The sequence below is a fragment of the Piliocolobus tephrosceles genome, chromosome 3 (assembly GCF_002776525.5).
Source record: "Piliocolobus tephrosceles isolate RC106 chromosome 3, ASM277652v3, whole genome shotgun sequence".
Classification (NCBI taxonomy): domain Eukaryota; kingdom Metazoa; phylum Chordata; class Mammalia; order Primates; family Cercopithecidae; genus Piliocolobus; species Piliocolobus tephrosceles.
In genome coordinates, this window is record NC_045436.1 from 168,175,771 (window position 1) to 168,191,051 (window position 15,281).

Here is a 15,281-nt window from a genome sequence, read left to right on the forward strand (position 1 = left end):
GGGTGACAGAGTAAGACTCTGTCTCAAAAAAAATAAATAAATGAATAATTCCAGGGAATAAACTTGAGTGTTGAGTGTTCCTTAGGTACCTAATACTGTTCTAAGGACTTTACATTGTATTGACTCATTTAATCCTTGGGAAAACTTAAGTAATTTTCCAAGGTCACATCATTAATAAGTAAAAGATCTGGCATTTAAACACAGGTCGTCTGGTAGCAGAGCCTAAGCTTTAAGTCAGAGACGATCTCCTGGTTGCAGTGAGTGGAGTGAGGGAGCAAGGAATGCAAATATCAGAGGGAAGAGGCAACAGCCAGTGCAAAGCCCCGAGTCAAGTGCATGCTTGTTGTTTGGAGGAGTAAAACGAAGAGTTTGGTTCTGGACATGTGGCAGTTTGAGAAGCAGGAGAGGAGGAGACTTCAGCAGAGAAGACTGAGAAGCAGCAACTGGGGGTGGGGGGAGGAGAAAGCCCAGGAAAGAAGGCTGCATAAAGGGAGGAATCATCAATATTTCCAATTCTGCTGGGAGGCCCAGTTAGCACAGACCCAAGAATTGACCATTGGATTTGGCAATGTGGAGGTCTTCATTGGTCTTGACATTGATGGCCTTTTATGGACAATACAGTATGTGGAAAGGCAACCAAAGCAGTTCCAGATCAAGGGTGAATGGGAGCCCAAGGCTCTACCCTCCAGCCTCAGCTCTGCCCCTTCCTACCCCGAGACACCTCCCAGGATCCCTGGAACACAGTTTGACCGCAGATGTAAGCCAGCCCCTTTGTTTCACAGCTGATGAAACTCAGGTCCAAAAAAGGGAAGAAGCTGGCTCAAGGCCATACAGCTAGTTAGTGAAAAGCACAGGTTACAATGATCACTATTTCATGAGACAAATCTGTTCCTACCCTGTCTTATGCTGCTTTCATGGACAGTGTGGTTATGACAAATAGAAAAATCAAAATAACAAGGTATTTTACATCCGTGTATCTCTGTGGGAAGGAAAGAATGAGAACATGAGCAAATTCAATTCATAAAATATTCAGAAGCCTCATTGTTAACTAATAGTTTCCATATTCTCCTCCCATACCACATTTCTGGTCATTCAGCAAGGTCTATGTTTTCTGATTCTACATAGTGGGACACAGCAGACTACAAACTGTAAAACGGATGTAATAGTAACACCAGTTGCTCACACTTACCACTAGCCATGAGCCAGCATGGTTCTCAGGTCCTCACAACAGCCCTGTGCAGCAGGCTTACCAAGGAAACAAAGCCCTCTCTCTGAGGGTTATGCTTGGAACCATATCATGAAGTGGTCAAGAGTTCAGTCCCCAGGGTCCTATTGTCCAGTTGCATATTTCATTTCCACTCCTCGCCGATGGTGGCACCCTAGCCAGGTTACTTCCCCTCTTTATGCTTTAGTTTTGTCAGCAGTATGAAATGCTTCGTAGACTGAAAAACAGGATACAGGGATCAGGGCTGGCATTGATCACAGTAAGCCAGGCACTGTTCTAGTCACGTCATCATCACAAGCCTTGGCATCCCCTGCAAGCAGAGCACTGATAGTGGGTTGCTGAGGGCTCCCTCTCCTCTGCTCTCTGATTTGAATAAGCCACAGATTGAATCATTAAGCTGTACTTAAGCTTATCTTGCCTTTTTTTTTTTTCTTTTTGCCTTAGGATCCATGCTTGAAGCTGGATGAAACTTCGCCGAGAGGAGAGGAGTATCAAGATAAGTTAGCAGCTGAAGAAGGAACCAGCAGTGATGAAGAAGAAAGGTACAGGAGGACATGCAGACTTCTGAGTGCTCCAATGAATGAGGACTCAGATGTGGAAGGATTCATCCATTCATTCATTCTATCCTCAAGTATTTATCACTGCTCCTTGCAGCATGCTTGAGGAGGCAACAAGCATATCTTGTATGTCTTCAGCACAGCTATGGGCTTTACATAAACTATCTTACTTAATTGTTACAAGTACCCAGAGAAGCCATTTTTTAGCTTAAGAACCTGGAGCTCAAAGAAGTTAGCAAACCTGTCCAAGATTCAGACCTGCACTGGCCCAAAACCTCTGCCCCTATGTTTCCAAGTGTTCTTTAATTAGGGGATATAAGCAAGCTTTGTGATCCTGAGGAGATCCCCACCTATATCACTTATGTCAGTCAGCTATTGCTGCTATAACAAACACCTCAAATATCAAAGATTTTTAGCCCATAGATTAGCTACCCTTATGATTGGCTCTATCAGGTTTCTGCAGGTATATTAGGTCTTTTCCACACTGCTATAAAGAAGCCCCCAAGACTGGGTAGTTTATAAAGGAAAGAGGCTTAATTGACTGACAGTTCTGCTTGACTGGGGAGGCCTCAGGAAACTTACAGTCATGCCAGAAGGGGAAGCAGGCACGTCTTACATGGCAGCAGGTGAGAGAAAAGTATGTGTAGGAGGAAATGACAAACACTTATAAAACCATCAGATTTCGTGAAAACTCACTATCATGAGAACATCATGGGGCAAATTGCCCCCATGATCCAATCACCTCCCACCAAGTCCCATCCTCAACATGTGGGGATTATGGGGATTACAACTCAAAATGAGGTTTGGGTGGGGACACAAAACCTAACCATATCAGTGGGACTTATGTGAGCTTGGCTCCTGGGTGAGGGTCAGGTGTTATTGCTCTGCCACAAACTACAGTTAAAATCTGCTCCACATGCCATCTCATTCTGTGGCCCAGGCTGAAGGATTAGTCCCCATCTAGGGAATGTTGTTGTCATGGTAAAGGGAAGATGTTCAAAAGGCTTATGGAAACATGCAGTGGCTCGTCAAGCCTAAACTCAGAAATGTACTCTCATTTCCACCCAGCTTCCATGGGCCAGAGCAAGTCACGGAGCCAAAACTAATATTAAAAATCTTGAAGAAGAAAGTTGGAGGACTCAGGCTACCTGATTTCAAGGCATGTTATAAAGCTTTAGTGATAAAGACATTGTGGTATCAATATGCCAGTACACAAATAAGCTAATGAAACACAATGGAATGTTAAGAAATAGATTCACACACACATAGTTGCTAGATTAATTTTTGTTCATGGTACCAAGGTAATTCAATGGACATAGGAAAAGTTTTTCAACAAATGGTGTTGGAACTGGATACACATGAGAAGAAAATGAACCTCAACCCCTACTATGCCCTATGCACAAAAATTAATTTGAGATGTTTCATAGATCTAAAATATAAAAACTAAAACAGGAAAGTATCTTTGAAATTTTGGTGTAGGCAGTAATTTCTTAGATAGGATGTGAAAGCACTAATTATCAAAGGAAAATTAATAAATTGGTTTTCATCAAAATGGAAAGTTCCGCTTATCAAAAAAAACTTAAAATGAATAGAAAAGCCACAGACCGGGATAAAATATCCCATCTGTATTTAGAATATATAAATAACTCTTATAAATCAGTAATAAAAGGACAAACCTATTTGGTTTTTAATTGAACTTTTAAGTTCAGGAGTTCATGTGTAGGTTCATTATATAGGTAAACTTGTGTCATGGGGGTTTGTGTTACAGATTATTTTGTCACCCAGATATTAAGCCTAACACACATTAGTTACTTTTTCTAATTCTCTCTCTCCTCCCACCCTCCACCCTCTGGTAGGCCCCAGTGTCTGTTGTTCCCCTCTATGTGTCCATGTGTTCTCATCATTTAGCTCCCACCTATAAAAGCGAGGACATGTGATATTTGGTTTTCTGTTCCTGTTTTAGTTTGCTAATGATAATGGCCTCCAGCTCCAACTATGGTCCTGCAAAGGACATGATCTCATTCTTTCTTATGACTGCATAGTATTCCATGGTAGATATGTACCACATTTTTAAAAATCCAGTCTACCATTGATGGGCATTTAGGTTGATTCCATATCCTTGCTATTGTGAATTGTACTGCAGTGAACATACGTGTGCATGTATCTTTATAATAGATTTATGTTCCTTTGGGTAGATACCCAGTAATGGGATTGCTGGGTCAAATGGTATTTCTGCCTCTAAGTCTTTTAGGAATTGCCACACTGTCTTCCACAATGGCTGAACTAATTTACACTCACACCAACAGTGTATAAGCATTCCTTTTTCTCCATAACCTCACCAGCATCTGTTATTTTTTGACCTTTTAATAGCAGCCATTCCGACTGGTGTGAAATGCTATATCATTATGGTTTTGATTTGCATTTCTCTAATGATCAGTGATGTTGAGTCATGTATGTGTCCTTCTGAAAAGTGTCTGTTCATGTCCTTTGCCCACTTTTTTAATGGGGTTGTTTTTTTCTTGTAAATTTATTCAAGTTCATTATAGATGCTGGATATTAAACCTTTGTCAGATGCATAGTTTGCAAATCTTTTCCCCTATTCTGTAAATTGTCTGCTCTCTCTGTTGATAGTTTCCTTTGCTGTGTAGAAGCTCTTGGTTTAACTGGATCCCATTTGTCAATTGTTGCTTTTGTTGCCATCTCTTTTAGTGTCTTCATCATGAAATATTTGCCTGTTCCTATGTCCAGAATGGTATTGCCTAGCTTGTCTTCCAGGGTTTTTATAGTTTTGGGTTTTACATTTAAGTCTTTAATCCATAGAGTTAATTTATTTTCTTAGAGACGGGGTCTCACTATGTTGCCCAGGCTAGTCTTGAATGATCCTTCCACCTCAGTCTCCCAAAGTGTTGGGATTCAGGCATGAGCCACCATACCTGGCCTTACGTTAACTTTTGTATGTGGTATAAGGAAGTGGTCCAGTTTCAATCTTCTGCAAATGATGCCGTTATCCTAGCACCATTGATTGAATAGGGAATTCTTACCCCATTGCTTGTTTTTGTCAGGGTTGTCAAAGATCAGATAGTTGTAGGTGTGTGACTTTATTTCTGCGTTCTCTATTATGTTCCATCGATCTATGTATGTTTTTGTACCAGTACCATGTTCTTTTGGTTACTGTAGTCCTGTAGTATAGTTTGAAGTCAGGTAGCATGATGCCTCCAACTTTGTTCATTTTGCTAAGGATTACCTTGGCGATTTGGGTTCTTTTTGGGTCCATATGAATTTTAAAATAGTTGTTCCTACTTCTGTGAAAAATGTACAATAGAGAGAGCATTTAATCTATAAATTGCTTTAGGCAGTATGTTCATTTAACAATATTGATTCTTCCTAACCATGGGCAGGGAATGTTTTCCCATTTGTTTGTGTCATCTCTGATTTCTTCAAGCAGTGTTTTGTAGTTCTCCTTGCAGAGGTCTTTCACCTCCCTGGTTAGCTGTATTCCTTCTATATTTGTGTGTGTGTGTGAGTTGTGAATGGGATTGTGTTCCTGATTTGGCTCTCAGCTTGAATGCTGTTGGTGTATAGGAATGTTAGTGATTTTTGCACGTCAATTTTGTATCTTGAGACTTTGCTGAAGTTGTTTATCAGCATAAGGAGCTTTTGGGCTGAGACTATGGGTTTTCTAGATGTAGGATCATGTCATCTGCAAACAGGGATAATTTGACTTCCTGTCTTCCTATTTGGATGGCCTTTATTTCTTTCTCTTGCCTGATTACCATGGCCAGAACTTCCAATACTATGTTGAACAGGAGTGAAAGAGGGCATCTTTGTCACGTGCTGCAAAACTATTTTTTAAATAAACAAAATACTCGAACAAGCACTTTCCTAAAAAAGATGTATGTGAGGCCGGGCATGGTGGCTCATGTCTGTAATCTTAGCACTTTGGAAGGCCAAGGCAAGTAGACTGCTTGAGCCCAAGAGTTCAAGACCAGCTTGGGCAACATGGCAAAACCCCATCTCTACAAAAATTAGCTGAGTGTGGTGGTACATGCCTGTAGTCCCAGCTACTCAAGAGGCTGAGGTGGGAGGATTGCTTGAGTCTAGAAGGTTGAGGCAGCAGCAACCCATGGTCACACCTCTGTACTCCAGCCTGGACAACAGAGCAAGACCCTGTCCCAAAAAAGAAAAATATATATATATGTGAGTGGCTCATAAGCACATGAACATGTGGTTAACATCATTAGTCATCAGGAAAATGCAACTTACCACCACAGTGAGATACATTTCCCACCCACTGGAATGACTAAAATGAAGAAGTCTAACAACATAAAATGTTAGCAATAATCCAGGGCAACTGAAACTCTCATACATTGCTGGCAGGGTCTAAAATGGTACAATCACTTTAGAAAACTACATGATTGTTCCTTAAAACATTAAAAGCACATACCTACCAGCAGTTCCACTTTTAGGTATTTAAGCAAAATAAATGGAAAGCATTGCCAGGCGCAGTGGCTCACACCAGTAATCCCAGCCCTTTGGGAGGCCGAGGCAGGTGGATCACTTGAGGACAGGAGTTCAAGACCAGCCTGGCCAACATGGTGAAACCTTGTCTCTACTAAAAATACAAAAATTAGCTGGCCATGGTGGCACACACCTGTAGCCCCAGCTACTCAGGAGACTGAGGCAGGACAATCACTTGAACCTGGGAGGCAGAGGTTGCAGCAAGCCAAGCTCATGCCACTGTACTCCAGCCTGTGTGACAGAGCGAGACTCTGTCTCAAAGAAAGAAAAGAAAAACATATATCCACAAAAATCCTTGGACACGTTTATTTCTAGCAGCTTTATTTATAATAGCCCAGAAGTGTAAACAATCCAAATGTCTATCAGTAGAAAAATGGATAAACAAACTACCATATATTCATGTTAAGGAATACTACACAGCAACAAAAAGAATGAATTGCTGACATACACAACAACATGGATGAGGCCCAAAGACATGATGGAGAGCAACATAACCTGGAAACGAGAGAATGCATCCCACATGATTCTGTTTGTATGATGCTTAAGCTCAGGCAAAAGTGATCTATGGTGATGGAAATCAAAGCTTTTGGCTGCAAGGGAAGTTTCGGGGTAATGAAAATGTTCTGTATTTTGATTGAGATGTTGGTGTCATGGTTGTATGTATTTGTCAAAACCCACTGAATTGTACACTTAAGATCTGTGTACCTCACCATATGTAAATTTTACTTGAATAAAACATTAAAAAGAATAATAATAACTGAGCCCTATCCTGAGAGAAAGTTCAGCCCCCTCGCCTCTCCCGGGACTCACCGGGAGTGCTTACCTGGCAGTGCCACCTGTCACTCTTGCCCGAGGCTGCTCTTTCGCTTTCTCTGGCCTCCTAACCCTTCGTTCCATACCCAGAGTTCAGACCCAGGTATCCCTGCTTCATTGCTCCTTAAAGGTGGCTATGTTTTGCACACCTTTGAAAGGCTTGAGGATAACCTAAGAGAATCAGAATGCAGAGAAAGAAAACGTCTCTCTTTTAATGTGTAGTTTGTTTGTTTGTTTGTTTGTTTGTTTGTTTGTTTGTTTGAGATGGAGTTTCACTCTTGTTGCCCAGGCTGGAGTGGAATGTTGTGATCTTGGCTCACTGCAACCTCTGCTTCCTGAGTCCAAGCAGTTCTCCTGCCTTGGCCTCCTGAGTAGCTGGGATTACAGGTGCCCACCACCATACCCAGCTAATGTTTTGTATTTTTAGTAGAGATGGGGTTTCACCATGTTGGTCAGGCTGGTCTCGAACTCCTGACCTCAGGCTATCCACTCGCCTCTGCCTCCCAAAGTGCTGGGATTACAGGCGTGAGCCACCACGCCCAGCCCATAGTTAGTTCTTTATGTAATTCTTACTATGCGCCAGATACTGTTTTAAGTACTTTATAGATACTGACTCTACTAATCCTTATGGAAAAGGTAGCATTATTAACCTTATCTTATAGAGGAGGAAGCTCAAGCCAAGAGAGTTTAAAGATCCCGCACTGAGTGGGTTGTAGAGCTGGAATTTGGAGCTGGTTAGTCTGGCTCTGGCACCATCCTCTTGGCCACCTTCCTATGCTGCTTCCAGCATTATACCCTTCCTTTCAGCGGTCCCCATTGTCTGTCTCTTCCTTAACCCCCCAGCCTGGGCCTTCACACCTCTGCCAAGCAGAGTGCCCCGTCTCATGGACTTTTCTCAGCCCAAGACCCTAAACCCCACCTCTGGAGCTCTGGCCTGATGTCCTTGTCAGAGGAAGCAGATGCTGCTTATCACCTGGCAATCTCTCCAGAGGGCCCCACCATGTGGCATCCTTTTACGTTGTGAAACAAGATAAATACTTAACATCCCAATCTAACCCAATCACACTTGAAATTCTCAGCTGGTTCAAAAGTTCAGCATTAAGGAAGGGAGCATCTTATCTAGAATGCAGAAACTCTTGCAGCTTTAAACTAGCATTTCCTTGTTCACGTTACATATGTGGAGGCCTATTTATAGTCCCCCGATTTGTACTTGGGGATGCCAGTAAAATGTGTGAGCATGCTTTGACAAGCGCAAAACACTGTGTTAAAGTGAAGTGTTGTTGTCATTTTTATATATGCAGAAAAGCTGCAAAATTAAGACCATAGAGATCTCTTTTTTGGAGCCCCCAAAGACCTCTTATCAGTAACTCTAGCTCTCAGTCATTTTGACAGTTGATCACCATTTATTAAGAACCCTAAAACAGATATCAGGTGGTTCCTGATTGTATCCTAAGTGCAATAATACACTTTATATGTCAGGTTGCTTTTTGAAAGTCAAGTAAGATGTTTCTGACCCCCACTAACTGCTCTCAGAGCTCCCTCCTCCCAGGCAGAGTGGCTGGCACGTTATCCGAGTGGCAGTGTCATTCCTAGCCCGAGGATCTTTTGTGATTGTGGCATCCCTATCTTCAAAGGACCGACGTGCTTCTCAAGGAGGGAAGTGACCCACAGCCTCCACTGGGCTCTTTGTTGAAGGAGAAAACATCCGAAATCGCCCGTCTCCAGGAGGACTGGCAAAGCCAGAAGGCCACATTGCAAGCCCAGGTAGGACAACCCTGGTGGGGATGTGCCCCTTCCTGAGATCCTGCTCCCTCCTTTTTACAAACTTGGAAATGCATGCAGGGCCGGATTCACATCCAAGCTGGGAAGGCATTACAGGACCAGGGCAAAGTGGGATTCTTGGTTTTATTTATTCATTCATTCCAAACCTGCTGCAGCTGGGCACGGTGCCGCACGCCTGTAATCCCAGCACTTTGGGAGGCTGATGGGGGCAGATCACTTGAGGTCAGGAGTTTGAGACCAGCCTGGCCAACATGGTGAAACCCTGTTTCTACTAAAAATATAAAAAATAGCTAGGCATGTGGTGGGCACCTGTAATCCCAGCTACTCAGGAGGCTGAGGCAAGAGAATCATTTGAACCCGGGAGGCAGAGGTTGCAGTGAGCTGAGATCACACCACTGCACTCCAGCCTGGGTGACAGAGTGGGACTGCATCTCAAAAAGAAAATTAAAAAACCTGCTGTGCTAATGAGCACTCAGTATGAGCCACTGATGAATTCATCAATGCACAAACCAGAAAAATTACCTTACATTTTACGGCCAGGTGTGGTGGTTCACACCCATAATCCCAGCACTTTGGGAGGCTGAGGCAGGAGGAACACTTGAGCCTAGGAGTTCAAGATCAACCAGGGTAACATAGCAAGACTCTGTCTCTACAAAAAATTAAAAAAAAAAAAATACCGGGCATGGTGACATGTGCCTGTACTCTCAGCTACTCAGGAGGCTGAGGTGGGAGGGTCGCTTGAGCTCAGGAGTTCGAGGCTGCTGTGAGTCATGATCACACCACTGCACTCCAGCCTGGGCAACAAAGCAAGACCCTGTCTCAAAAAAAAAAGATATTTTATATATAAAGATATATATATATTTTAGCAATGGAAGTGGGAACAGACAATAAATGGTTGACATAAGAAGTTAGTAAATCACATAGTTCATTCTAAGATAATGATGGCTCAGGAGAAAGAAAACTAGAGCAGGGAGACTGTCCTGTGATGGGGGACGTGGGGTTGGGGGAGGTAGTACTATATGGGGCTATCAGGAGAAGCCTCAGTGAGGAAACCAGATTCGAGCAGGCACCTGAGGGTGGAGTGGGGACGCCACGTGGGTCCCTGGAAGGCATTCCAGTCCCCTCTTGATTTCTCTTGAAAGGTTGGTGTCCCCACCCCTCTTTTCCTCTTTCCTGGCATTCGTGGCTCTAGCTGAGGGGTCCCCGAAAGGACTAGCCACCCCCAGGTCCTTCAAGCTTGCAGCTTCCTTCCCCTCAGAGTCCCTACAGACAGAGGAGGCTCAGCTGCATGGAGGTGACATTTAGAAAGCCTTTATTTAAAGAAAACATCCCAGGAAAGGCAAGGGGCTTAGACTGAGGGTAGGATGCCTGGTTCGCAGGTCTTGCAGATGCAGCAGGCTCTGGAGCAGTGCACCAGCAACTACAGGGAGGACCTGCAGGCGCTCAAGCAGCTCTCGGACCTTGAGAGGGAGAAGCTGCAGCGTGAACTCCAGGAGACCACTCAGCAGAACCAGGCCGTGAAAGCCCAGCTCGAGGCTTCCCACCAGAGAGCCCTGCGCATGCTGGAGAAAGCCAGACATCAGGAACTCAAGGTGAGGGAATGACTGTGTGGTCTGCTGTGTGCCGGGCACCTGCTAGGTGAGAACTGCCGTGCACAAAGCCGTCCCTTTTCTACATGACGTCCGATCCCCCGAGAATCTTTCCACATTGTTATTATTGTATTCCCTTTTTCCAGATGAGGAAAGAGGCTTGGAGAGATTTTGTAACTTGCTCAGGTCACACAGCTAGTAAGTGGCAAAGCAAGGAAGCAGGCTAGGTCTGCCGGGCTTCTTGTGCTACGTTTCCCCACCTGCTTGCGACCTTGGTGGCATAAGGAGTTGCTTTCATGACTAGAGCAGTGGTGTGCATGAACACACCAGGAAGTCAGGCTCAGTCCTACAGCTAAAAACGAAGACTGCAGCACAGAGCTGAGAAAGAACAGCTCAGACTGGGCGCAGTGACTCATGCCTGTAATCCCAGCACTTTGGGAGGCAGAGGTGGGTGGATCACCTGAGGTCAGGAGTTTGAGACCAGCCTGACCAACATGGTGAAGCCACATCTCTACTAAAAATACAAAAATTAGCCGGGTGTGGGGACAGGTGCCTGTAGTCCCAGCTACTTGGGAGGCTGAGGCAGGAGAATTGCTTGAACCTGGAAGGTGGAGGTTGCAGTGAACCGAGACTGTGCCATTGCACTCCAGCCTGGGTGACAGAGCAAGACTCTGTCTCAAAAAAAAAAAAAAAAAAATCTCAGCCACAAAGACCTTTCCAAGGGTTTGGAAAACCATGGTGTGCTATACAATGACGGATAATCTGATGGGGTGATTCAGGCATGTTTCATCCAGCGCCTTCTACCTTGTGGCCTGGCTTAAACACAGCTTTCTCAGAGGGTGTTCCCTTCCTGCCCTCTTAAGAGTTCCTTGAAGAGGTGTCCCACAAAAACAAGGGAGCAAACCAAGGGAGAGGGAATAAAAGAAAGCTGGGATACTGGGGATTCAATGCAGGAGCGAGAAGGAAGGTTTGAGGAATCTGGCTTTGCGGCTGGACAACAGCTCAGTCCAGGCTGCAGCAAGGAACTGGGGGCTCTGGAAGAGCTGTCTCCAGGGGAAAGCAGAACTGATGGATTCTCTGATCGATTTGGCCATGTGGAAAATTGCACTGTGTGTTTTACAAAGCATTTAGAAGTTGTAGGAAGACTTTGCCAGATAGCCAAAGGAAACTAAACAAATAAAAAATGCAGCGTTTATTAATGCAAGGAAAAACAAAAAGCTGCACAAGGCAGAAGTTCAATCATAATAATTTATTTAGCTCAACAGCAAGTAATATTTACATATTCTCAATAAGGAAAATAGGAAGTGTACTTCAATATATTAAAATGTGTATTGTATACTATGTAAAAGAATGGAAGATATAGAGTGAATGAGGCCCGAAATCCTCATCTACTATAGTAGGAAGACAATTCATAGTCTCACAAATGATCAAGATACAGTAGAATGGAAACACTGCCTTTTAAATGCTGGTAAATACAACAAGAAACAAGGAGCTGACAGTAGCTGCCTCAGAGAAGAGGAGTCAGAGGGAGGAGGAAAGGACTAGGAGACTGTTTATTTTCCTTTCTTTTAATACTATTTGGCTCTTTATACTAAATGCACACATTCCCCTGAGAAGAATAGAAGAGAGGTTTTAAAAGAAAGAAAGTCGAGCACAGTGGCTCACGCCTGTAATCCCAGCACTTTGGGAGGCCAAGATGAGCAGGCGTTCGAGACCAGCCTGGCCAATATAGTGAAATCCCATCACTACTAAAAATACAAAAATTAGCTGGACATCATGGTGCACGCCTGTAGTCCCAGCTACTCGGGAGGCTGAGGCAGGAGAATTGCTTGAACCCAGGAGGCAGAGGTTGCAGTGAGCTGAGATCACACCATTGCACTCCAGCCCGTGTGACATGGCGAGACTCCGTCTCAAAACAAAACAAAAAAAAGAAAGAAAGGAAATAATGCACATGGACTGCCCGGCACTTTTAGGTGTTCCAAAAAGATGTCAGTTTCCTTATTTCTTTAATTCTTCTAAATCTTTTTTGACTTTCGCTTACAATCTGCAAGAGCTCAGTTCGGGGAGATCCCAGGTGTATTCACTGCTGGGTGGTACTGACCTTTGTGTATGCCCGAGCTTTATTCCTCCATGCTGTGGGCCCCAATTTCTCACAGGAGGCAGACAGGCAGGGGGCTTCACTCACCTGAGGCAGGGAGTTCCAGGGGCCCTAGCGGGTTGGAATGAGTCCCAGCATGAGGTCTGAGTCCCGGCCAAGGGAAAGTGAAAGGACACTCTGCCCATCGGGTATAAGCCCCAGTTCCTGTGTCAGTGATTAGGAACGGGCTGCCTGGGTTCAAGTCCTGGATCTGCCATTTACAAAGTGTGGGAGCTCAGATAGGTCATTTAGCTTCTTTGTGCCTCAGTTTCCTCATGTATAAAATGATAGATGGTAGTATGAATCTTATGAGATGGTTATGAAGATCAAAAGAGACATTGCATGTAAAGTACTTAGAACAGTGCATGGCTCAGTAACAGCATGGTTTTGGTCCACCTGTATTATTCACTCATCAATTCTGCAGGCATTAATTGAGTAGCTGCCACGAGCTGTCATCATGCAGAGCTGCAGAGATACCAGATGATCACTACACTCTCTGTCCTTACGTAGCTCATCTCTAGGGGAAAAGGTAGCCCCTCAAACAGGTTGCTGGGATCGGGGGGTGGAAGCCATGGGGGAGTTGTCTAAGGTATTTGGAAGCACTGGGAACGGAGACATTATATAATACAGGACTTTTGGAGAGACAGGGTGAAACTAAGTCCCTCAGGAGGCCTCAAACTGGCCACAACAAGACCAGGGTAACCCTCCCATAGCAGCTGGAGAAATTCACCAGGAATGAGTCTCCAACTTGCCCTGAGCCCTGAGTGCTGCACCCTGTGTGATCCTCACTGCCAACAGCTCCTGAGCAAGTGAGTGGGCAGTGCTGACCTGAATCTTTGGTTGCGCCGAGGGATGGAGAGAGGCTGCGTCAGAGTGAGAGGGTTTGGCTCCCTCTTGCAAAGCCAGGCTTCAACCTCTCCGTCCCCATTTCCCTAGGGATAAAAATGTCACCAATTGGTGTTCTCTGAGCCTTGCAGCAAGGGAAAAAGGAGGAAGGTATCAGAGAATTTGAAAAGTATGAGGCTTTTCTGTTTTATTAAATAGCCTTGCAGCAAGGGAAAGAGGAGGAAGGTATCAGAATTTGAAAAGTATGAGGCTTTTCTGTTTTATTAAATAAACTCGCAACTAGGCATGGTGGCTCACACCTGTAATCCCAGAACTTTGGGAGGCCAAGACAGGAGGATCACTTGAGGCCAGGAGTTTGAGGTGAGCCTGGGCAACATAGAGAGATCCAAGCTCTACAAAAAAAATTAGCCAGGTGTAGTGGCGAGCATCTGTGGTCTCAGCTATTGAAGAGGCTGAGGTAGGAGGATCACTTGGACCTGGGAGGTCAAGGCTGCTGTGAGCCATGATTGTGCCACTGCACTCCAGCTGGGCAACAGAGTGAGACCCTGTCTCAAAAAAAAAAAAAAAGAAAGAAAAAGAAACTCACCACAGAATGACTGAGTTTCCCCTGGAAGGAGTGAGACCAGTTCCCTATTGCTATCCCCAGTGACAGGTGGCAGAGACAGGCTGAGGAAAGCCTCCACATGACCCGCTGGGTTCAGGAGGCTAACTGGGCTCAAAGATGGTTGAGCTCTTCCCTCACAGGAGCCTCATGCATTTGGTGAAATCCCAGAGGAAATGTGGTGAAATGTCCACTGCATGAGTGAGTGGAAGGGGCTTGGGCCCTGGACTCCACCACTCCTGGGCCACGATCCTGCCTCTTCCATCACCTGTCTGCAGGCAGATCCCCTGCCTTTCTGGCCCCAGTTTCCTGCTCTGTTAAAAAAGACGGCAGCGGGGGTGGGTGCCTGGGCGTGGTGACTCATGCCTGTAATCCCAACACTTCAGGAGGCTGAGGCGGGAGGATTGCTTGAGCTCAGGAGTTTGAGACCAGCTGGGTAACATAGCGAGACTCTCCCTCTCCATATATATATTTAAAAAAGAGTTAAAAAAAATGCGGGGATAATACTTTCTGTATCTTTTTCTGTGTGATCCTGGGAAACCAAATTCATCTCTCCAGTGCCCATCTCTCATTTCCTCATCTAAAACCTGGGGATATATATTAACTGGAACTCTCCTAACTGAAAAACAAAAAGCAAAACAGAACTTATATTAGTTTCCTATTGCTGCTGTAACAAACTAGCACAAGCCCGGTGGCTTAAAACAACACAGATTTATTATCTGACAATTCTGGAGGTCAGAAATCCAAAAATCATGGAATTGGCAGGGCTGGTTCCTTCTCAAGGCTGCAGAGGAGAATCTGCATCCTTGCCTTTGCCAGCTTCTAGAGGCCACCTGAGTTCCTTGGCTTCTGGTCCCTTCCTGCATTATCAAAGCCGAAAGTGTAGCAGCTTCAAATCTCGTGCTCTCTCTCCCTCTCCCTCTCTCCCTCTTTCTGTCTCTCTGACCTCTGCTTCCACCATCAACTCTTTTCTCACTGAGCTTCCTACAGCCTTCTGAGAAAGACTCTTGTGATTGAGGCCCACCCAGATATTTCAGGATAATCTCCCATCTAAGATCCTTAATCACATCTGCAAAGTCCGTTTGACCGCGTAAGATAACATGCTCAGTTTTCAGACATCGACATCTTAGGGGTTGTTTTTGTGCCTCTCCCAGAAACCCACTTACAGGCAGTGAAGAGACACTTATTAAAGTTTACCCAGGTGCTCACAGAA

The 15,281-nt window shown here is 44.7% G+C and overlaps 1 protein-coding gene across 1 annotated transcript in view; it reads left to right on the top strand.

Annotated features, from left to right (window-relative positions):
- FAM184B (family with sequence similarity 184 member B) overlaps positions 1-15,281 on the top strand; it is a 146,021-nt gene that overhangs the window by 113,947 nt on the left and 16,793 nt on the right. Inside the window, exons 8-10 of the mRNA XM_023206976.2 lie at positions 1,670-1,767; positions 8,748-8,877; positions 10,275-10,487. Coding sequence (XP_023062744.1) covers positions 1,670-1,767; positions 8,748-8,877; positions 10,275-10,487 — 441 coding nt within the window. The remainder of the gene's footprint in view (positions 1-1,669; positions 1,768-8,747; positions 8,878-10,274; positions 10,488-15,281) is intronic.